This window comes from Triturus cristatus, chromosome 1_2, assembly GCF_964204655.1.
Source record: "Triturus cristatus chromosome 1_2, aTriCri1.1, whole genome shotgun sequence".
Classification (NCBI taxonomy): Eukaryota; Metazoa; Chordata; class Amphibia; order Caudata; family Salamandridae; genus Triturus; species Triturus cristatus.
The window spans coordinates 767,035,712-767,060,482 of NC_140580.1; the positions used below are offsets into that span (position 1 = coordinate 767,035,712).

A 24,771-nucleotide genomic window follows, 5' to 3' on the forward strand; every position below is an offset into this window, starting at 1 on the left:
TTGTGAAGAATTATGGGTCCATACTGACCCACCTCATAGACCTTACCTCCAAGAAGATGCCAAAGAAAGTGAACTGGACAGTGAGCTGTCAAAGAGCTATTACACTCTGAAGGATGTAATGTGCTCTGCCCCAGTCCTGAAAGCGCCAAATTACTCTAAGCAGTTCATTGTACAGGCAGATGCCTCTGAGCATTGGATAGGTGCAGTCCTAGCCCAAACAAACGATGAGGGACATGACCAACCTGTTGCTTTTTTTTATAAGCAGGAGACAATCCCCTTAGAGAAGTGTTGGAGTGCCATAGAGAGGCAAACCTTTGCTGTGGTCTGGGCCCTGAAGAAGTTGAAGCCATACCTGTTTGACACTCACTTCCTAGTTCAGACAAACTACAGGCTTCTCATGTGTTTACAACAGATGAAAGGTGAATATCCCAAACTGCTATTGTGGTCCATATCCATACAGGGAACTGACTTTACAGTGGAACACAGACCTGGGATTGCCCATGTCAAAGCATGATCTCCAGTGCCTGGGACCTAAGGGAACGACCATCACCTACAATGTCTTATTGTCAAAGGCCTTTGAACCTGACCTCACCTGTGTGCCTAGTTGCTACTACAAGACTGCAAGAAGCATCTTTATCTCATCTGCTGGCCTGGAGATTGCCAGAGAAGGAGCTAGGAGAGAATCTATTAAATGGTTGCTGAGATATCAGCACTTGAGGCCCTAGAGATGTAGCTCAATGTGCTAGCTAAGAGCATGTAAACATTGACAGCACTTGAACCTCTCAAACCTTTTGGCGATTTTTATGTTCAACTCCTATGGCTTGCTGACTCCCTAGATTACAGCAGGTATCCACCGTTTTTTCAATTAGATAAACCAAAACCAATGTTTTTCTTTCCTGGCTGGAAAATCATGCTCCAATAGTAGGGTTGTGATTAATTCCTGCCTCTGTTAACGCAACACCATTTATTGCGGTTTGACAGAAAGTGCATTCCGAGATTGAAGTGCTCCAAAAACTGCAATTAGAAAAATAACAGGATTATGAAACAGAAACACGTTTTAGCTGCTTGTACATTCCAACACTGGCTGCCCACAGAGGAGCTTTAAATTAGTCTTTCAGTCCTACAGTTGTTTCACTGCCTGGCTCCTGGTGACTTGATGCCCAGGATATCTTCTATACACGCTCAGACTCTGTAGTGTACGGCCCATGTACTTCTGAATGCTACCTGTTTCACTGTCAAAAGGTGCCCAGCAAATGAATCTTCCAGTGAAGGTCAGATTATCCCATTCTATCAGTGTGTAGGAAGAAGCTTAAGAGTGGTCTTTATGGCTGGCCAATGCATTTAGACCAGAGTCCGTCGATGGTTGGGGTGGCGAGCAGTATAGAAATGTATGTGTTCATCTGTGTTTTCATATAATCTGGTTTGGAGAGAAACATGAGGATAAACACTAGGATCTATTTTGTACATCTTCATTTGTGAAAGAGCTGCCACACTCCTGATTTTGGTCGCTCTCCCCGGCATTTGGGAAAGATCTTATTCCATGTGACATTTTAATTATTCAGAGCAGCCGGCTTCTATCCCCATCTCGCTCATTCATTAGTTTTTAATTAAACCCTTTAATTTTATTTATGCTGTCATGGACTGATTAACAATTTGCCAGCATAAATCAGAATGCCTTAAAGAGCACCTGGAGGACTGGGCCAGGCTCTGAAAAGCGATGCGAATGCTGCGGTCGGCCTCGAGGATCGCTACCATTGCCAGGCCGGGTGTCCCAGTGCAATCTTCGCAGTACGGTAATAGAAAAAAACTTCAGCAAAACAGTTAAACAGCATCAGTGCAACTGGACTATGCATGATTACATTGTGCAGTCTGCAGGCAGAAGGATGTAGTGTTCTCCCAAATCAAGAATCATTGTGCCCTCCAAATGTCACCCTCAGCAACCCACAAATAAAGGGTTGAACGATGTACAACTGTGTAAATCCCAATCTAAAAAAGGTGGTGCCCTTCACATGCAAGTAATGAGTGAACCGTCTCTAAAGCAAGAGGAATGTACCTTTCCCAAATCCAAGAACAATGGTGCCTTTCCGAGCACAAATGTTATGTTGCCGTCCACAATGCAGGTGCGAGGGTGCTACTCCCACCTCAAGAATAATACAACACTCTCATCCTAAGAATACGTCTGACCGCCTCCAAATCTAAAATATTTGTACGCTCACATAAGAATGATGGTTCCCTCTCCAACCAAAGAAGAATGGTTCTCTCCTCAACATATGAGTGATAGTCCCTCCCCCAAAAAAAGCAATGGAGCCATCGCCATCAATCAGGGATTTGTAAAGGGCACTACTCACCTGTGAGGGTCTCAAGGCGCGGGGCGTATCAGGCAACTCCCACTCACCTGAAAAGCCAGGTCTTGAGGCTCTTCCTGAATGCTTGCAGTGTGGGGGTTCATTTGATGCTGGAGGGGAGTTTGTTCCTGGTCTTGGCTGTGATGTAGGAGAAGGCTCTTCCTCGTTCTGGCACTCCGGATGTAAGGGATTTTGGCCAGGGCGAGGTCGGCGGAGTGGAGGTTTCTCTTGGGGGTGTGGAAGCAGATTCTTTTGTTGAGGTACTAGGGTCCGGTGCTGTGGAGGAATTTGTAGGCGTGTGTGAGCGGCTTGAAGGTTACTCTCTTTTTGGCGGGGAGCCAGTGGAAGTCTCGTAGGTGCTGGGTGATGTAGTATTGTCGTGGGGTGCTAAGGACGAGTCTGGCTGCGGCGTTCTGGATGGTCTGGAGTTTGTGAAGTAGTGATTTGTTGATTCCGGCATAGAGGGCGTTCCCGTAGTCCATTCTGCTGGTTATGAGTCGGTCTTTCTGGATTCGGGGGGGATTCACTTGAAGGTCTTGCAGAGTATGCGGAGGGTGTTGGAGCACATGGAAGATATGGCGTTGATCTGCTGTTCATGGTGAGGGAGGAGTTGGATATGATGCCGAGGTTGTGGTCATGGTCCGTGGGTGTGGGAGGGTTGCCGAGGGCTGGGGGCCATAAGATGTCGTTCCACGCAGTGGTGGTGGATCCAAGGACAAGGACCTCTGCTTCTACGAGTTGAGCTTCAGGCAGCTGCCGCTCATCCAGTATGTGACGTCCTTCATTCCTACCTGGAAACTGTGTCTGGTGATGTCGGGTTCCTTGGTGAGGGAGAGGATGAGTTGGGTGTCATCAGCGTAGGAAACTATGCTGAGTCCGTGTTTTCTGATGATGGTTGCGAGAGGAGCCATGTAGATGTTGTAGAGTGAGGGGCTGAGTGAGGATCCTTGGGGTATTCAGCATCTGATCTCTGTGGATTCGGAGAGGAAAGGTGGGAGTCTAATTCTTTGAGTTGGCCGGCGAGGAAGTAGCGGATCCAGTCTAGGGCAGTTTCCTGTATGCCTGCGTCGTGGAGTCTGGCGGCTATTGTGCAGTGGGAGACTGTGTCGAAGGCTACTGAGAGGTCTAGTATAATGAGGGCTGCTGTGTGGCCTTGGTCGAGGAGAGTACAGATTTCCTCATTGGTGGCTAGAAAGGCGGTGTGGGTGCTGCGGTTGCTGCGGAATCCAGATTGAGAAATGTCGAGGATCGAGTTGGATTCGATGAAGTTTGTGAGCTGGTTGTTGACGATCTTCTCGGTGACTTTAGCGGCGAAGGGGAGGAGAGAGATGGGTCTGTAGTTCTTGAGGTCCGTCAGGTCTGCGGAGGGCTTCTTAAGGAGGGGTTTGACTTCTGCGCATTTCCAGTCTTACGGGAAGGTGCCTGTTTCAAGGGTGCAGTTGATTGTACTTTGTAGTTCAGGTGCGATGGCGGAGGCGGCTCTGTGGAAGGTGGGGAGGGGTCAGTAGGAGCTCCTAAGTTTATGCTTCTCATGGTCTTTGTGGTGTCTTCTGTGGTGACAGGGTTCTCGGCGGTTATGGATTGATGGGTGGCATTGCTGGTGGCTGGTGTCCGTGCCTTGGTTTTATTCATTGAAGTTGTCATAGAGAGTCTTGATATTGTGATGGAAGAAGGAGTCAAGTTTGTTGCACAGGTCCTGGGATGGAGGAATGTCAGGTTTCGCTGGGGGGTTTGGTGAATACTTGTATGATGCTGAAGAGTTCTTTAGAGTTGCGGGAGTTGGAGAGGATTCTGTCCTGGATGAAGTTCCTCTTCATGGACCTTATGAGTTGGTGGTGTTCTGCCATGGCGGTCTTGTAGGTGGTGTGTGCTTCCGAGGTTTTGCTGTTCCATCATGCTTTCTTAAGTCAGCATGGGCGCTGGGATTCTCAGAGGTCTGTGGTGAACCAGGTGGCTTTTGTGGTGCGTTGTCTGTTGGAGTTCTGGAGGGGGGCGAGTGTGTTGGCACAGCCGGTGATCCATCTGTAGAATTCGCTGGCTGCAGAGTTGGCGTCGGTCGTGGTGGGTGGAGAAGTGTGGCTAAGGCGGAGTTGAGGTGATCTTGCTCCAGTCTCTGCTCGGGGGGCTTGGTGTAGGTTTGTGTGTGGTGGGTTTCGAGAAGAAGCGGACTTTTTTCTGACCTGTGGTTGTTGGCATTAGGACTCTGGGCACTTAACCACAGCTGATCAGTGCTAAAGTGCATATGCTCTCTGTGCAAATTATTATTGTGATTTGTTAACCATGATTGGTATATTTGTTTTACTAGTAGGTCCCTAGTAAAGTGCACTAAGTGTGCCAGGGCTGGTAAATCAAATGCTACTAGTGGCCTCGCAGCACTGATTGTGCAACCAACATGAGTAGCCCGGAAAAGATGTCTCAGGCCTGCTACCGCAGTGCCTGCGCACAGTTTGTTAGCTGCCATTTTTACCTGGCCAGGGTACCCACTTGCCAGGTCTTACCCTTCCCTTTTATTACACATAGGACACCCCTATGGTAGGACCAAGGTACCCCCCTTGGCAGGGTTTAGTGTATGGGAAAGGTAGGACATGTACTGGTGTGTATAACATGTCCTGATAGTGAAATACTGCCAATTTCATTTTTCACCATTGAAAGGCTATCTTGCCCATAGGACAGAATGGGGAATGATCTGTAAAATGTTTACAAGCATATCTTCCCATAGGAGTAAGATGGAAAATTAGAGTCTGGTATCTCTGAACTCAGAATTTAATAACACATCTTTTAGTACGGATTGTTTTTAAATTCTGTGTTTGAAAAAAGCACTTTTAGAAAATGGCTGTTTTTCATGTCCAACCTTCCTGTGTGCCTCTGCCTGGTTGTGGATTGACTGACTGGCTTTGGAGTGACAGTGGCTGGGGTGGCTCCAGGAGTCTGGGTGAGTCAGCCCTAGGCTGAATAGGCCGATCTGCATTTGGAGTGGTGGGAGGAGTAGCACCTGTGCCTGACTAGGGCTGTGCCTGCCTTCCACAAAAGACTGGCTCCACCTCCTGCGATGTGTCTGAAGACCCTGGCCCACACTGATGAAGGAAGAGGTCGTTCACTGGTAGAGTGCACCCAGAACTGGTTTGCACTGGGTTCAGGACATCTTACACAAAGAGAACAAAGACATTTTGGGATACAAATATTAGAGCTGAAACCCCTATACTTTAGACCATCCTGGAATCAAGAGGAACCTTTGCCAAGGTGAAGAGCGAGAGAAACTGAGAAGAAGGACTGCCCTTGCTGTGTGTTCTAGGGCTAACCTGCAGTTGCTATTCTGCCAAGGGGAGGAAGAGGACTTTGCTGTGTGCTGTGTCCCCTGCTTGAAAGAAAATCTCCAAGGGCCTGAGGAGACCTGGCCTCCTGTTGTGGAAACTCAGGAACACCAAAGTTTCCAAGATCTCTGCAATGCTGTGTGCGTGTGTCTGGGCACAACATGTAACCATAGTGAAGTCTGCATTACTCAAGAAGTGCTTCGTTCCAAGATCTCCCCAATGCTGTGTGTGTGTCTGGGCACGTCATGTAACCCTCGCAAAGCCTGCATCTCCCGGGAGTGCTCCGTACCCCACGATCGTCTCCGCGATGCTGTGCTTGTGTCGGTGCAGAACTGGGAGCCGCTGAGAAGTGGACAGAAGCCGCGATCAAAAATATCGAGGTGCAAAATATCAAAACATAAGTGCGAATAAGGAAGTATAGATTTACTATTACTATCTTCAAGGTACATATATGAGGAGTTAACCATAGAAAACCCATACTTACCTTCCTTTAGATATTTTGGGTTTGATACTTTATCCTTTATATTTTTGTGCCTCGGTATCCTGGCTTCAATGTTCATAGTGCATACCATGCAAAGTGCTTGATTTGAATGTCCAGCTCAAGGACAACCACCTCTTCATCTGCAAATCTCAAATCCCTTCTCCTCTGGAACTCTGTTCTCTCACTCCTTATGCCAGAGACCATTACCCAGTTATTTGGTTTGCATATCTGTGCTATAAAAGTGTATGTATTTGTTTAACACAAACAACTGAAAGTTGCGGGGAAAACTGTGTCGTGCCACTTGGCTGGACTGGTGATTGCAGCTGCATTTTGGTCCCGACTGATGAGCTACCTGATACGAACCTGCTTCTAGTGTATTCAAGATGCACAAACCGCAGTCAGTTGCATCAAGTGAATTGCTAAGACCAAGGTTCCTTAACAGGTTGAATGCATGAGATGCTCTCCACAAAGTCTTCAGTCTGCTGGGACTTGCCTTTTGCTCTTCTAATGAGGGGCTGCCCCTCTCTATACAGTTCAACAAACTACAAAATGGTGGATGTGATGGTTGAATATTCCTCAGGCCACATTCCAGTCCATCATTTTTCACCTAGCAAGCAACTCTATACAGAGGCCCACCGTCTGTAAATTAGTACTGGCCCTGCTCCTCCTGGAAACAGTTTATTTCGAACTACCTGGCAAAGCCCACTCCAGGAGGGAATAAGAGCTACCCAGACCTACTATAAACTACATAGTCTGGCATGTGACTCATGTGGAAAAACACAGTGTGGGCATTGCCATAATATTTCGGTTTATTTTTGACTGTTCCATCACTAACATCCCAAATTTGCCCAATTGTGAAACTGGTTTTCTATCTTAATTTTAACCCTTCCACCTGCTATTCTGGTGCATTGATCTACTTCCCACCTGGACATAATGGAGGTTCTTACAACACCCTCACAGAATGTATGCCCCCCTTTTATTTTGAATGCATCTAACTTTCTCACTTTAGGAGATGTGACCCTCCATTTACAGGACTGATGAAAGTTTTTCAACTCGCTTGGCTTTCCTCTAATTTCACAGCATCCTACCCACAAACTTGGTCACACACTTGATGCCATTTGTAATAATATTGCCAAATGTGTAATTTTTCCTGCTCTTTCTCTTATATGGTTGGATCACTTGGCAGTACCTTTCGGCTTACCTTTGAAATAGAACGCCCCTATCCTCAGTACCAATCTACCCCTTTGCTTTTCCAAATCTTGGTCCAGACTATCAGCTAGCTCTTTCTCTTTGGCCCTTTGTAATAACCCTCATTCGACTTCCCCTTGTATCTCCGCCTTATCTCTATCTTTTCATTCTTGATTAAGGGTGCCCATGGTATGGTAACTTCTCTCAGACAAACTGTTCCTCATCCCTCAGTGCCTTCCTTGTTCTAGTATTCTGCGTAGTTTAGAGTCACAAAGCACATTTGTAACCAGTTAGAGCAACGATTGCGCGCATCTACAATCCTATGGAAAAATCGGCGTACAAATCTGGAAAAAAATTTCCAATGCCTGATCTGGACTACCCAATATGCCTATTACAAATTCAAGTCTGCTTTCCAATTCATTCATTAAGATGTTTTCCATTGTGAAAAATTCAATATCGCCTTATGTCTGTTGCACCTCTCTACTTCATTCCCTTAAACTCTGCCAGTATCTGACTCTGTTTTGCAGAAAAAATCTCTTCTATTCAAACCTGGCCTCTTCTCCCAACCAACCTCAAGCTCAGTGCTGGCTTCTCTTCACAATGTTCTCCAAGCCACTGAGACTTTACTCCTGGAATTCCATGCCTTGACCAATCAGGAAGTCCTTTCCTTTCTTATGACCAATAAATCGGGTTCTCCTTTGGATCCTATTGTGACTTTTGCCCTTGATGTATAGGGCCCAGCTGTCATAGATGGGAAACAGTCTTTGCAACGTGATGTTTACATCGAAGTGTTTTTACCACACATTTGTTACCCCATTTGTTTGCACTTATAGGCCTTTATCATGCATTTAAGTTAAGTATGGGCGGTTAGGGGGTCTCCCCCCAAAAAGATAATAAATAAATCTATATACATATATATCTTTTTTTAAACTTACCTTCATAATGCGTGGTAATGGCATGCGAGGTAAAAGCATATTCGTGCTAAACAAATGCCAGGCAACAAATGCTTTTTAAAGGCGTGCAATGTTTTTACTAGCGTTGTACCGTCATACAACCATCATATTGTGTGTTTCGTTAGTACAGCAGACTATGGTCCCCGACTGCTAGATGCATGCTAAAGTGGTCCCTCTCCTAAATAAATTCCTTTGCTGTCTCAGAAATCCTCAACAATTAATTATCAATCTATATGACTCCTTTCTTTACCCTTGAAGATTCTTGAAAAAGCAATAAACTCTCTACTCTTTTGTTTCTTAGAAGCAAACTGCCTACTCAACGTCTTTCCATCACGTTTCAGGCCCTCACATTGAACAGAGGTCACCTTAGTAATAGGTACTGATGATCTCTGAATGCTTCTTGATCAGAGCTGCTCCACCGCCCTTGTTTTATTAGCCCTATCTGCAGCATTTGACACCGTCTCCCAACCCATCTCCTATTAGACATTACCCAGGTTCTTATCTCTGTCTTAAGCAATCCTGACCTATCTCAGTACAATTTTATCTCCTACTTGAGTGCTGTTGCTGAATAAATGAACAACTACTGTGTCAAGACTTCATTCGCAAAGGACCAAACAGGACTCCATGGTAGAAGTAAAATGTATTCATTTCTTGAGATCGGGAGTAGAGGAACAACCAGCCATTACCTAGTTCCTCACATTAGCAGCTGCCTAACATGGAATTTCCACACCACATGTATTCTGCTGACATAGATAAGATTCAGTAATTCATGACATTAAGTGGTTCCATACCTTAGGTTACATAACACAAAAGAAAATCATAACACACCTTTCAACCAAATCAATAATAAGATCTAAAGCTATGCAAAAACAGACTTACAAATTAAAAACATAAAGGGAAAAACATAGCAAGAATGTAGATACAACATACTGTATAATCAATGATAACTACATTCTATAGTTAAGAACACTTCTATGGCTGGGTACACGAATACAATCACTTAAAATCAACTTGGCTTTACCCATCTGGACATGTTCCTGACATCTGCAAAGTCCAGAATGACGACATTCATCTTGACCTTTCGAATGATAAGCGGTCCAATGAATTTAGAAGTACCCTTCTTTGAGAACTTGTATCTTTTCACCAAAACAACATCACCTGCACACCAATCACCAGCTTTTACACAATTACTAGTATCATACCTAGCTTTATATTTCTATTGATATTCTGTGTGTCTCCTCACAAGTTCTTCATCGGGAAACTTCTTAACGTCATTAACCTTCTGACCCAATTTCAACCACGATGGATTGAGCTTGGACCAGGCAACGTACCTTTGAGTGAAGAAAAACAGAGATTCTAATGTGTTGGAATTAGGACTGATTCTATGAGTCCACCAAGTCTCCCAAACTATCTACTGCCCTGCAGGCACAACTATTAATAACCCTGTTCATTCGTTCCGCCAAACTATTAGCTTGATGTGAGTACAGAGCAGCTTTTAAACGAACAATGGACAGACCCCTTAAAAATTCAAACATCTCATAGGAGACACGTTGAGCACCATTGTCCTTGACCAGGAAGTGAGGTATTCCTTCCATATCAGATTCTTCTTTCAAGAATTCAATCACTATGTTCTTGTGCACAGTGCTCACACATCTGGTAGCCACCCACTTGGAGGTTTAATTCACAGATAACAAAACAAAGCATTCATTCTGAAGCAACATGTTCAGAGGACCAACTATGTCGAAGCCCAACTTAGTCCAGGGTTGCAGTGGAATTTCCAATGGGGCAAGGGGTGATGATTGTGTTACTTTGTTGTTGTCACTTTTCCCACACAACCAGCAATCCTTCACTACTTCCTCAACCTGATGATCGACACCCGGCCACCAATACCACTAACACAATTTGGACTTAGTTAAATTTCTGCCCAGATGTCCATCATGGGCCACATTGTGATTTTATCCCTTACCCCTAATAGAGTTACAAGTTTTGAAATTTTGAGGACTTTTCCTTCCATAGACTCAGCTCATCCTTAACACTCCCAAAACCTTTCAATGTATCCGCTAAATCCTTATGATCAGGCCATCCCTTGACTACATTTTCTGAAACTGTCCTGAGAACTCCATCCTCTTCACTGTATTTGTTCCATTAGTCGATCTCTAATGTACTTTCTCTCACCCATTCTACCAAAGTGGGTTTCTCAACCTCCACTGGTGGAGTTGCAAGACCACACCAGCCAATGTTAATCTAGATAATCAATAAGCAGCTTTGATAAAAGCTTCTGAGACATACTCAACATGAAAGTTAAATCCTGGTAAACCTTGACTTCAAATTTTAATCCTGGGTGTTAAACTCGTTATCTTTACACAAAAAGATTTGCACCAAAGGTTGATGATCTGTCTGCACTGTGAAAGGTATGCCCCTTAAGAAAAATGTTAAACGTTGGCTAGTCCATGACACAGCTAATGTCTCATGCTTGATCACCAATACCTCTCCTCAGCCCCCTTGATCGAGCGCAAGCAAAAGCAATTACTTTTTTTCTTCATTTACTGTGTGTGAAAGTACAGTTCCAAGACCATGTAACATAGCATTTGTAGATAACAAGGTCCTGTGACAAGCATCAAATTGCCTCAACGTAGGAAGAACAGCAATAGCATCTTTGATGGCATTGACGGCAGCAACATATTCTAGAGGAATCACACTTACGTTTCTGCTTAAGTTAATTCCTAAAGGGTAAGGAAAGATTTGCAAAATAGGGAATTAATTTGGTACATAATTCTGCTAATCCTACGTAGTACCTTACTTTATCTTTGTTAACCAGTGAAGGCACTTCGTTGATGCTTGTTGCCAGCTTCAATTTTAAGCTTATTCCTTCCCCAGAAAATGTGAGACCTAGATATGTGACAGATGGTGCTCTGAATTTACATTTTTCCTTTTTAGGAGTGAGGCCAAAATCCTGCATTCTATTCAAAACCAACTTTAAAATGTGATCATTCTCACAAATGTCTCTCTCTGACCCCAAAATATCGCCCTGGAATACCAGCACTTAAGGTGTTCCTTTCAAAACCTTCAACATTACTCTTCGAAAAGCGATATCAGCAGAGGTAAAACCAAACGACATGCATAGAAATCTGTACGCTCCGTATTGAGAAACAAATTAATTCGGATGCTTTGATTCAGCATGCAAGGGAATCTGATGGTAAGCTGAAGATAGGTCCATGAGGCTAAAAACTTTGGCATCACCCAAAGTAGCTAGAGTCACCACAATATTGGGATGGGATTGACAATATACCCATGTATGTCCGTATAAATTATGAAAGTCTACACACATTTGTTTCTTCTATCTCCCATCCCTTGGAGCCAAAACCGATAGAACAAGCCACTCCGAAGCCCCTATTTCTTCAATGATGTTTGCATCCAGAAGCTTCTGAAGTTCATCCTAGTGTCACTAGTATACGTTAACAGTATTACCTTTTCTACTGAGTTCGGATTCAATGTTATTCCCATATCACCTTGGTGGTGCCAACCCAACAGATTGTCTCCTCTATTGGTGACATAAGCCTTTCCCACCATTTCTTTGTCTCTGAACTGAATCATCACTACACATTCCCAACACATCTGTCTGTTTTCACCCCTCCATAACCTGCAGGGTTGACATCAGAGGGCTGTAGTTCAATATTATCCTCTCCATTTTCCCAAATCTTGTCACCCACCAAAGTGCATGGTGAGAATGAATCAGCGAGGACTTTATTCTCTTTTCTTCCACCAGAATCTCACATTCATGCTTGACGATCAGATCTCCATCTTCAGTACTGTTATCCTTAACAACCAATACCATTTTTTCTCACCATTATGTACAGATACTTTTTGCATTTTAGGACCTTTACGAACCCTGAATTAGTGACCTTTGTTACTGCTTTTTCTGGAGGTGGCATGTCCAGCAAAACATCCTAGATTGTTTGATAAATGGCCCTCACTGAAACACCTAAAACACTGCCCTCTAATATCTTTGTTGTCCTTATTTTCTTTATGCCTAGATTTTCCCATGTCAACACTGCTTTCAAGTTGTACATAAACCTCACTGACTTCACCAATTTTTCCAGGCTCACTCGTATCATTCATGACTTGCACGTCTTTAGATTTGTAATCTCTCATCTCACGCACCCATAAGTTAGTGTTCTCCATTGCTTCAATTATTGCCACCACTTCTTTAAAATCAGGATTTTTCGTGAGCTTTTGCTGCACCTTAGGGTTATCCATACACCTCACAAGTTGATCTCTGATCAATGAATCAGAAAGCAATTCAAACTCATAATTGCGCACTAATGTTTTTAAGGAAGCGACAACTTGAACCCTAGTGGAAAACTATAATGTGACCCAAAATGCTTTTCCAACATAATAGACATATCAGATATGTCATTAGGTTCACCTTCTGCTCTTCCCATTGGCATTTCATCAAGGGTTTCATAAACATTCTTACCCTCCAACCCCAAATTATGAAGCAACACTGCTTGTTTCCTGACAGCAGTAGCAAGTAAGTAGGAATCAAAAAGCTTTTTGCATGGTTTCCAAATCAAGAAAGGGTTTTCTTTTTCAGAAAGAAATGGTGGTGGTTAGAACATGCTAGCTGGAGCCATGGTGATGAGAACAATATGCTAGGTTATGTGAGAAATCCTGATGTAGAAAGATAATGTCAAAACAGTAACAATAATACCATATTTTAGTTTGTTGCTTGAGTACACAAACACTAAGAAAGGACATGTCGACTGTTATCGCAATTGTTTCGTAGATTCTTTTTTAAAGTAGAATCAATTCTTAAACGCTTTAATACTGCTAGTAAGATGTGTGCATAACCACTTTGTCCAGCACTACACACACAGCAGAATGTCATAATGGGCAGCAAAGCACAAATAAGTTGTTAACTGTGTGTTCTTAAAGTGTGCTCATCACTGCGCTTGATTAGAACTTGTCAAGAACTTTCGGTGACTGCATCACTATGTTGTCTTGATCCAAGTTGCAGCTGGTAAGCGTTATGTTGGTGGAATTGCATAGCTAAGCATCATGCCATCTAGTGTAGCTTGGTGTGCAATGCTGAGAAGCAAGATAGCTGCCAAAGTTTGAACGTGAACCCACAGAGTTCAGGAAGCAGCATGAGCTAAAGGCACTTTCCCATATTTCAATAAATAGTTCCTCTAACGACGAGGGGGCTCACCTCACTTACAGTGTTGCATAAGTCAATGTTACTTCACATGCTCCTTTAATAGTGGTAAAACGATGGCTGAAATCTCTGAAATGTATCAGATGATGTGCTGGTGGTTCCTGTCTATGCCTTGTGGAAAATCTCGCCACCATTGTTAAGACTCCATTCCTGAAGGACCAAACAGGACTCCATGGTAGAGTTAAGATGGATTTATTTTTTGAGATCAAGAGAACAGGAACCATGCCCCATTACCCAGCTCCTCCCATCAGCAATTGCCTAACATGGAAATTCCACACCATATGTATTCTGATGACAAAGTAAAGGTTCAGCAAATGATGACATAGAGAGGTTCCATACCTTAGGTTACATAACCCGTAAGAATATCATTACACGCTGTCTCAGATGTAACTGCAACAAGACAGAGATCCTTTTGTTCACTTGCTGGCACTTGATTTGGTCTTCAGCTTGGTGGCGGATAGATCCAGGCCAACCCCTTCTTCTATAGAATCCATATGGAGTCTGGACATCATCTTTGACAACCAACTCTTTCACCACACAGTTCAATGAAGTATTTAAAAACTGCCTCATTCTTTAAAGAATGCTTAGGAAGACAGTGTATTTATTCTCCTTGTCTGTTGGAATGAACGTCATCCATTCTCTAATCACTTCGCTTAATACCATCTACCTTGTCTAACAGACTACCATCTTAATCTCCCAGCCTCTTCTTCCATCCCCTCTCATCGAAATAGTTTCCTCTTGATGCCTATCGGAATTCACACTTAATTTAAGGCTATCTTTATTGCACATGAAGCATTTTAAAATCTTGGGCCCATCTAATTTAGGTAGAAATGTAAGACTTTTTTTCCGTTACATGCTCTTCATTCTCTTTCAGCTAAACCTGTCTTGGTGCCTCGCATCAAAAAGTCTTCTTTGGGTGGACATTCCTTCTCCTTCTCCGCGTCCAAACTTTGGAATAACCTACCATCTGAATGTAAGTCTTTGAAAAGTTCTACAGCTTTCAGGAAAAAGCTTAAAATTAACTTCACTCTTGGCCTGAAAGTCCTCAAGCTTCCCCTGATATCCCTCTCAGCACCTGTACAACCCTAAGGGTATTTATTGTGCTCTAAAAATTATGATATAATTCAACATATAGGAATAAGGACTGTTATACAACCTAAATTAAAATTAGTATTAGTGATACCTTTTCTTGCAACAGGTGGATTCTAGGCACCAGTGGGCACTGTATTTGCTATGGCACAACCCACATTTTACAGTTTTAAAACCAGTATTACCAGCCTCACTTCTATAGGTGTTACAATGTATTACATTTCCACAGGATCCACAGTGAGTCAACAATGTAAAAGGAACATTTTATGCAGTTAGTGGATTTCATAATGGAATAGGTGCATTGCCATTGTACCCACACAGCATTAATAGCATCCTGAGGCAATAAGCCTATATTCCACAATAGAAAACAACAACACAAGATGAAGCTGCAAATGGTGTGTAGTGCGGATCTTGTTATCACAATTTTGCCATGCATCAGCCCACAATTCAATGAAACTCCAAAATAGTGTAATTCCTAAAGCAACAGAGAGGTGGCATCCAGAAAGAACATGGATTTGTAGGTATGTGATTTATTTGTGCTGTGAATGTATTCAAAGTAGAACTCCCATTATTTTGGTAAATAATAAAATATTTGTATTGTATTTTTTTATTACCCAGGTGACTCAGGGTATCCATTGACAACCTGGTTAACAATAAGTTTACTACAACCTTCTACGGGGGCAGAAGTACGTAACATAGCACATAGGACAAAAAACACTATAGAGCTGACCTTCAGCCTTTCAAACGCGCATTTCTGATGTTTGCATACAAGTGGTGGTTCTTTACAATCCGTATCTGAAAAAATATGTAAAATAATCATGGCTTGCTGTCTTCTGCATGACATATGTTAAAGGTGATTCATTTCTATGCCCAATGAGCAAAATTATGACATTCCTGAGCTGACAATGATGATGAAGAGTATTTAAATCGACATAGACAATGTCTTCTTGATGATAATGCAACTGGAATTAGGGATGAAATTATTGAAAACTGTTTTCATTTTTAACAAGGGAAAGCATTTTATGTATAAAACGTATGGAACAATTGTGTGATTTCAAAATGTATTTGGTTAAACTATTTCTATTTTTGAGAAAAAATGTATTGATCCCACAAGTTGAAAATAGAAAAAAATCCCAATTGTTTAATAAAAATTTGTAACAATATACAAAAATAAATGCAAGTTCTTTCTCTGAGAAAATATACATATGTATATTATTTATGATGTACAATGAAGAAAATATTGCAGAAATTATTCCTTGGATTTTTAGCTGGTTGATCATTCCCAGTAGGAAATGGTGCTTCATGTGCAGAAAAAAACAGTGCTCCAGGGCATGGTTTTGAAACTGGCTACAAAGACAGAAAAGTAAAGAAAGTATGTCATCACACTGAGGGAGAAAGAGAATGAAAATCCTGTGCAAATTAGACAAGTAAATCACAAAAAAGAGCGTGGGTAATAAATGACCCTAGGTAAAAATACATAGGGCACTAGTACATTAGGCTACAGGGATCAGAAAGATATTTGAGGTGTCGGCTCACCCATACCTTCTCGCAGCATACTTCATCATCGGCGGCCCCGAACACCAGAGTAGGATAGCACCACTCACATGGACTCAACCATAAAGGGAGTTCTTACATTTTTTATTTATTCAGGACAAATACAGGGATCCAGATGTAGTAATTAAAAATACCTAAGAGTGCACCTAAAAGATCTTCTTTTATTAACAGGAGCCCTTTGTATGATTAAAACAAAAATCTGTGTGGGTCAATTGTGAAATTAATGGATAACTTAACCACATGTAATTGCCAACATGTTTTGACTGATTGTAAGTCTACGATCTTCTTCAGGGCTCATGAACTCCCTTCTCACAGACTACATTCAATCCTTGCAAAATTATGAGGCATAAGGCTCTCAAACCTGTCTACTGCAATTCGCAATGACACCTCTAGGCGAAAGTTATATGCAAAATGAAACATGCTTACAAATCATAACTGTGGTATAGATTTCACTTGTAATATCAATAGTCTCTGTGGATGATATATTTCCCGATGTATACTCACATCACAACATACTCGCCCCACTCGTGGGCACTGCAAATAAAGAGCGCATTTCAAGTGTGAGAACTTAAACTTCCAGATAAAAACAGTGCAAATTACGTGCAGGTGTGAAAAACTTCAATCCTACATACAGGATCAGGGCAATTACCCTATTGTGGGATTTCTCATTTCTTCATGGACACGAGTGAATGGCATCTCCCCTGTAGTCACACGCTAGATATATGGAGAACAAGACTCATATAAATAAGATAATGTAACAAACTTAATGCTGTGTAAAATAAATTTTATAGCCCGCTCTGTTGTTGATTCTTAGAGTGTGTAGGAGTATTGAACACATATTATGTACTGCACCAAGGGGCATCCTGTGTTAAGGGCAATACCCACCACCGGCAAGTGAGGAGTGAATTTCTGATGTGCCTCATATGTCCTATTTAAACATTCAGACATCTTATTTCCAAATTGTATAAAGTTCCTCCTACTATACCAGGAGTCTCCAACCTTTTCTTTAGTGAGAGCTACTTCTGTTCAAGGAAAGTCTTCCCGAGCTACTAGAAAATTTTATAACTGTAAAATAGTGACAACACTATGACCACCCAAAGCAAGATTTTCAGTAGTTACCACTCAAGTATACCAAGGGCGGTTACCAGCAGAAATGCTGGGGAAAGGTTCATCAATATTAAATGCCTCCCCTTGACTTATGAAGTAACATTCAAATCTTGACATGCCCAGTGGCACAAAGGACATAAGCACAGCAGTACGGCTTGCCAGCTCAGCTTGAATTATCATTCACCAGTTTCTGAAAATGCACATTTTTCTAATACCAATTTCCACTGTGGGCAAATAAACTAAATTTTCCAGAAGAAACCCCATTTGTGAATACTAAAACTGCCTTTAAAATATCAGTTTTTGAGAAATGCAGTCTCAAAACACCAGCTTGTCATTTTCATCATGTACTCCCATGTACAAATGCCTCATATGGACAGACTACTTTGAATTCCCAAGTATTGCAGTCATATGCCATGGATGCTCACCATAGCACCATGGATGCCTGGATTATGTCAGTAATGACCACCATTATACTAGGGCCACAGTTGTGCCAAGGATGGAAACCATAAGGATCAGGGATAATACCATATATCAGTCATGACCATTAATATGCCAGGAATAAGGTATATATAGGCCAGTCATGCTCTTAGTAGCTCTATGATGGCTGCCAGTATACCATAACTAGACTAAAAATACTAAAATAGTCAAGGATGACCATTATTATGCCATTGGCATTATGCCAGGAATGGACACAATTATGCCAAAGATAACAATCTTATGATGGGGCTAGCATATATATTTGGTGGTTCTTGGCACCAAGCATAGTTTCAGGAAGCAATAGTTTTTATTATGGACACACACAAAGATGATAAATCTCTTAATTTTCTCTGGTCTGGATCATACCCTGTTCTCCTCAGGTCTTGAGCTAATCATGCATCTAACGGACACCGTTTCACTCTGACTTCTGCAGTCCCGCACTTTGGTGGGTAAGCACTGATTACAGCTCAGTCTACTGCTGCCATACTTTTTTGATGGTGCACTGTTCACATTCATGTTGTAACTGATAAAGGAGGGACTACAACCTGGTCAATCTCCTTGTGGCTTAATTATATTGAGATTGGATACAGACTGTCATGTAGCAGGTCCCATAATCCGACACATGTGTTTGAGTGTTAGTATGAGTAACTGTCATACGTTTGGCTGGCTGTCACTCTAAGGGTCTTTAGATGATCAGTGCTGCCTTCTTTAATAGGCACCTACTCCCTGAATTTGATACTTGGCTTGACTTCACCTCAGAGAGCTCCTTTGAAGGTACTGGCGAGCTACCAGTAGCTCCCGAGCTACTCGTTGGAGACCCCTGTACTATACAATCATGGTTGAATGGGAAGGTAGAGTGTCTTAAACCTGGTGAGATTAGCACAGACACTGCCAGTTATGTTGATATGAAAGAGGGTTAAGACATCTGTGTACTAGGCTATGTCTTTAGATCACACTCAGTTTAGGAGGGCTGTCATCAATGACACCACTGAAGGTTGCATGTCCTCAGATGGGGGAGCCAGTTAGCTCCTTACACGACAGTAACTATTTGAAAAGTAATGCCACATCCATAAGCATTCTCCCTTTTCATTAGGTCCTACCTCAGGCAGTCCACTATGTATTGCAGTACCTGGATAGTACTTTATTCTTGTCACGCCAGCCAGAGTCTACGCATTCTATAAATGTTAATTCACATGTGCATCCATGAGACTCTCCCAAACACTGAAATGCATAAAGCATCTATTTTTTGTATTAACCCTGTTATTGTGCTCCAAGCTACCCAGATGCTGCCCTAATAAACTAATAATAGCAGGATAGATGTTATTGAAAATACATCAATATATTTCAGATGCGAGATGCATTTGGACATTGCTATGTACAAAACAAAAATTTCCATTGGGAAGCAGCAAAAACATCCACAGAATACATTAGACAGAACACTGAGCACACATCCCACACAGTTCAGATGTTCCATATAGTTGAGCATAACCAAGATCAAAAGTGTTCAAACCATAATAGTCAACAATCATAGTCTACAAAAAAACATAACAATCACACTCATCCAGCATAGTTCAAATCTTCTATATGGTTGGTTTATGTTCTTTAGTTTGTATTACACATTGGAGTGTTGAGCAAACATTCAGAAATAGCTAGTAAACATATACATTCACAGAAGAATTTGACAGTCGATATAAGAGGTAGATTTCACAATTTTAACCCTGTACCATGAATGAGAGTGCCAGACGCATTGCTCTGTTTCTAAACTTAGATTTGGAGTTCACAGGCAGTAGCACTACCAGACAGTGTGAAAAAGAGAGGGAAATATTCTGCAGATTTTAGCTCAAATGATTCAAAAGTTACTAAAAACGCAGTATCGTGTTTCCTCACAGTGGGAGGCCCTTTGCAAAGGGCGAACGATCACCTTTCTATTGCTTATTGCTTTATTTTGGTGTTGAACTGGTACTAATGAGGTGCAGACAGAGTTAACAAGTTTTAAAATGTCAAAATAATTAAGTACTACTGTTACAAAATGTGCTGCATTACACCACGCAATTTGCCTTTTCTTGCTGCATAATTTACTCAACCCTGCTGCATTATTATTATTCAAAGAAACCCTATTTATCAACCTTAGAATAATGAAAGATTAGAGAAAAATATTAAGGCTGTAACCCCATGCCTTGCAGTTTCCATGCTGCGATTTGATTTTGAGTCATAGCTCACTGTGCTATATTAAGATTCTATCTTAAGAACTGCAATCAACAAAAGGGTCCCTGTGACAAAAACAGTGAGTTGTCTACATAAAAAAAAAAGTATTTGATCCGCAGGTTACATATTGTTTTTCTGTAGGCCCACTATCGATACTCTGCATTACTTTATGATGAGTCAAAACTCTCAAACAGATTTTTGTGCTTCTCAAACAGATATATTGATCACTAGAGTTAAATTGACATTTTTGCCTATAAATTGCTGGCACACAAGGGGATTACATGTTTGCCTTTAACCCTATAAGAAGTGTCAAAATACTGTCTCCACCTCCCAGAACTTGGCCACTGGTGAGGTAACAGGAGCCCCTGAACAAAAGCAGAATGCCATACCCTAGGCTCTAGTGGGAGGAGTCCCAGCAATTGCTGTAACTGCCCAGAGAGGCCCATTATAATTCAGTATGTAATAATTAGATCGGCAAACATAATGATAATGGGCCAATAGCAGTCTGTGCCAGGTCGGGGAGGGGCTGTTGCAGGCCCTTGAGTTTACAGCAGGAGTGCGAGCTGACTGGGGCTGCAGTGATAGTAAGAGAACTCTGAGTATGCCGACAAAAGGAATCCGTGAAAGAACGACTGGTCACCTTAGTCAGCCCCCATTCTGCCGTATTGTGGACTCCGCTTACCAAAACGGTGAACCATTTTAAGCGTACTGCCGTACAGTGGTGTAGATGTGCGTGAGCGTGTATGCAATGATGTACTACTAGAGGTACAAGGAAATGTAGACCAAAAGAAGCTCAACATTTATTAGCAGTGATCATTTTGTTAATAATATAGGCCATGGTTAAAGAAAGTATGACAGGGCCATTTAATCATTTTCAACAAATAAGTAACTGTTCCTTAGTGGAATAAGATCGGTGGACTCTTATATGTCTGATGCTATTGTTTACCTGGTTGGTAGTCTACCCAGAAGGCCGCAACCTGATGAAAAATAGATTATGAGAAAACGAAAACGGAATAAACCCAGAAAAACCACCTATATTATGTTGAGTATGAAGGCAACATCTCTGGTGGCGGAACAATGTTATGTTCTACAAAACATGACCTTAAACTGGTGCTTCATAAAAACAATGCACCCCTGAAATATCCTATATGCTGAAAAAGAGATCCTAACAATAATTTCTATCGCTGATTACTACATACTGAAAGGCCATAACTTTAGGTTAGTCAAAAGTGTAAGGGGAGAATCTTTGTGTGAGGCATACTCATATTGTTTGGATTAAAGTTGTTACATTTGAACTTCATCATTCAGCCCTGTACTTTATGTTTCCAACAGGTATATTCACCTTTATTCAACGTGCAGCAACTTTCTTTCTGTGTTAATGCTATTTGATGCCACCTGTTTAATCACTGTCCATTGTAAATCATTCTCTGAATGATGCTTTTCCCAAAAATGTTGCATCATTTTCGTTGTTGTCTTTCTGCACCTTATTGTGCTCCTATGTTCATTATTTCAGATTTGACTTACAGTTTTGTCATCCCTATATATCTGCATGGGCATGTAATCATATAAACAACATTAACAGAGTCGCAGTTAGTAAAATGTTTAAGAAACAAAGGGGAGTGCAACCCTAAATAGAACTGCTACATTTTCTTGTGTATCTGCAAATGTTGCAAAGGCCTCAAGGAAAAATGACCTACAACTGGTGGAAGCCTCCATTTAGTAGTTGCGACATTCAGAGTATTGGGTTTTTTATGGTCGCATTTGAACTAGTTTGTCTTTTAGGGATTTTCCACATCTAAAGGAAAGCATGGGTTTTACAAAATTGAGTGAGCCAGAAGTTAGGGTTCACCAATGCTTGTTGACGATTTTGGCTATGCTGCTGGAATTAATCCCAAATGTGGTGACACAAATGAGACGTTCAGTCTCTGAAAAATTTTAAGGAAAAGGTTTCTTGGGCTATTTGGTGCCCTCTTGGCAGCTTTTCTTACTATCCTCATAGGGTATTTCCTTTCCTGTAATTTCTTGGCTAAAAAATATGCAAGAAGTATATAATCTTTTTAATCAGTACAGTTTCTCCGTAATCTCCAAAAACTGTCTCACTGGGAGATTGTCACTGAGGCTTTTAGGATGAAAACTGTCACACCCCAAAACGTTATTTTGATCTGTGGGTTTGTAGAATACTTCATATTTGTGGGTACTTTCATGTGCTATTATCTTAAGGTCCTGCAGAATACTGGTATAGAGTGATTCAATGTTCATAGTCAACAAAAGCTGTGTACAAGGGTTGTAGGGTATTCCTTCTATGATGTTAAAGGTGTTCCTATTATCCCCAACATATGATGGCAATGTAATCACCAGTGGTCTTAAGAAAGGATCTGCACATTTTGACAAGGATTCCAATGCTAATCTTATGCCCAAAACAATAGGGTAGCCAGGGGTAGGAATTTTTCCATTATGTATCTAAGGCAGGATGTAAAAATATGGAACCTTTGGATGTGTTTCAAGTAGAAATTGTGCCTCTTGTTAGTGATCCAATTCCTTTTTCTCAGCCTGGTTCACCATAAACCGAATGTCATCCATGATGTCCTGTGTGGGGTCTTTAGGTCCCCCAGCAGTTTCAAACATTCTTGTCTATACATGTCAACTGGCAGGACTATGATGGGTCTCACTTTATCCGCTGGTTTTGTCAAAATGGTTTGCATATAAGATAACTAGGATAGTGCTTCCTGTCTTGCCCTGGTAATATAATGGAATGCCTTTGTGTTCATCTTTTTCAACTAATCAACTTTTTTTGCCACCATAAAGTCTCATACCTCCACTGCTATTGTTGCAGGGATTCTGCTCATGCACAGAACTATGCACAGGAAACCAGGACCTCAGTGAATTGTGGTGTACCAAAAACTCACCTCAGAACCCAGACCCCTTATCCGACCAGCATCAGTGTCGTGTCCCATTCGTTATCCGATTTTATCTCGGCGGTCCCAATGTATAGACAACCCAGAACAAGCGACTTAGTGTATTCTCAGGAATGGTGGGAATCAGAAATACCTGTTCTTTATTATTCTCATATCAGTCCACAACAAGAGTAAACAGAGACACGGTAAAGTTTAAAGAGTTTATTTTATAAACCTTGTGTCCTAAGATGCAGTTCTTTGGCTAACATAAGCAGACAAATGATTAAAATCAAAACCATCAGCATAGTTACAATACCATAGAACATGAAAGGAGAAATCATAATAAAATGACAGTGGATTACACCCACCTTCCTTTAGCTAGTTAACTAATATTATTATTATTAGACTAACAGAAGGTCTCTAGGCTTGAATGGGGAACCCCATACCGTAAAGATCAGCTTAGTGGAATCACATCACAGGATCAGGTATACTCTGCTCCTGAGAAAGCTCTTCTTCCGAATGTGTGTAAAGCATGCAGCCTGCAATATTAAAAGCACTCGACTTTCAGGTATTTGCAGCTGCGTGCGTGTTACGGCTAAATAGTGGGCCGATCAACCTGAAGCCAACAACATGCACCGTCTAGCGACCCAGACTGTTTCTTTACACAATGTTCAGACCAAGGTCGCAGCTCACTGTTAGGGATGTGAACAACAGACAGTTCTCATGTGAAGCAAAGGCGAGCAAGGATTTCTCAAATAATAACATGTAACTGCAGTGTCGTGTGCAAAAGCAGCAAAAGTGGCAAGATGGCTTTCTAACATCTAACGCGGTTGTGCTAACTTAGCAATGTACGTATATAAATAGCAGTCCTCACTACACTCCCCCTTGATCGGACCACTAACCAGTAGGGGCACAATTAAGGAACGCAGAGTTCAAGTTCGATAGAACGGAACCTAGGGCACAAATTGTGAATCCATATAAGGGCAGTGTAAGTTCGAAGAGAAAAAAGAGAGAAAAAAAAAACATTTAAAGGGGAAAAAAAATATTATCGATGGATGTCCTACGAAAAAACAAAAGTTATTCCAAAGGAATGTTGGATGACCTCCAAGCTAATCCATCAATGTATAAGCACAATAAGTAGCAACGGCTTCCAAGAGGAAATCATTGGAACGTTCTGCAAAATTATCTGCCATCCAGTTCAGCAAGGGGAATGAACACACATGTTCTTCGACAACTGGAGCCTCTAGTACCATCAGAGGACAACTGGCGTGTTCTTCAAGATAACTTCTCGCCAAGAATTCAGCTGCAGCCGTTCCGGTGTCCCAATTCCCTAGGACTCCATGTGCTGCTCCACAGGCCATAATCCTGACACCAGAACAGTCCAACTCATGAGCCACTAAGGGGCTCATTAGTCAATTATAATCCGGGGCGGGAGACACCGAGTTTGACAAGCACAAATCCAGAGCCCATTGGAACGGACACTCTAGGCAATGAAAGACAGGCTGTACGCCAGTAAAGTAGGAAAACCGGAAGGACAACCCATAGGCTATACTCAATATTGCCAGTGGTAGTGTTCCATAGTATTCAAGCATCCGGTTATGAAGATGGAGCAGCCGGGACATGCTGTTGTGTGACGCAAATTGTGCATCCATTGCGTAGTAAGCTGACCAACAACAGTACCCCAGCCATGAGGGCGAGAATCAACGGGAGACCTCCGAAGACGCTGGAAAAAATAGAATGAAAAAATGCCGGGATCACACCAAAAATTGTTTGGAAGGAGGTCACGAGGCCGGAGCCCACAATTTTTAAAAAATGTGCCAGGCCGCTTGTTGACGAGGCATTAAAGACTGAATCAGGGCACCAAAATGAAGTGGGAGATCGGTATTCAAAAGCGCTTGCACCTCTGTGTGCGTGTTTTCTACGTGAAGTACAAATGTTTCCCGGGATGAAGT

At 41.9% G+C, this 24,771-nt stretch overlaps 1 protein-coding gene across 1 annotated transcript in view; it reads left to right on the top strand.

Moving 5' to 3' along the window:
• LOC146867993 (uncharacterized) overlaps positions 1-14,582 on the top strand; it is an 86,033-nt gene extending 71,451 nt beyond the window's left edge. The window contains exon 3 of the mRNA XM_085623905.1: positions 14,368-14,582. Coding sequence (XP_085480031.1) covers positions 14,368-14,582 — 215 coding nt within the window. The remainder of the gene's footprint in view (positions 1-14,367) is intronic.
• Positions 14,583-24,771: the final 10,189 nt, after the last annotated feature.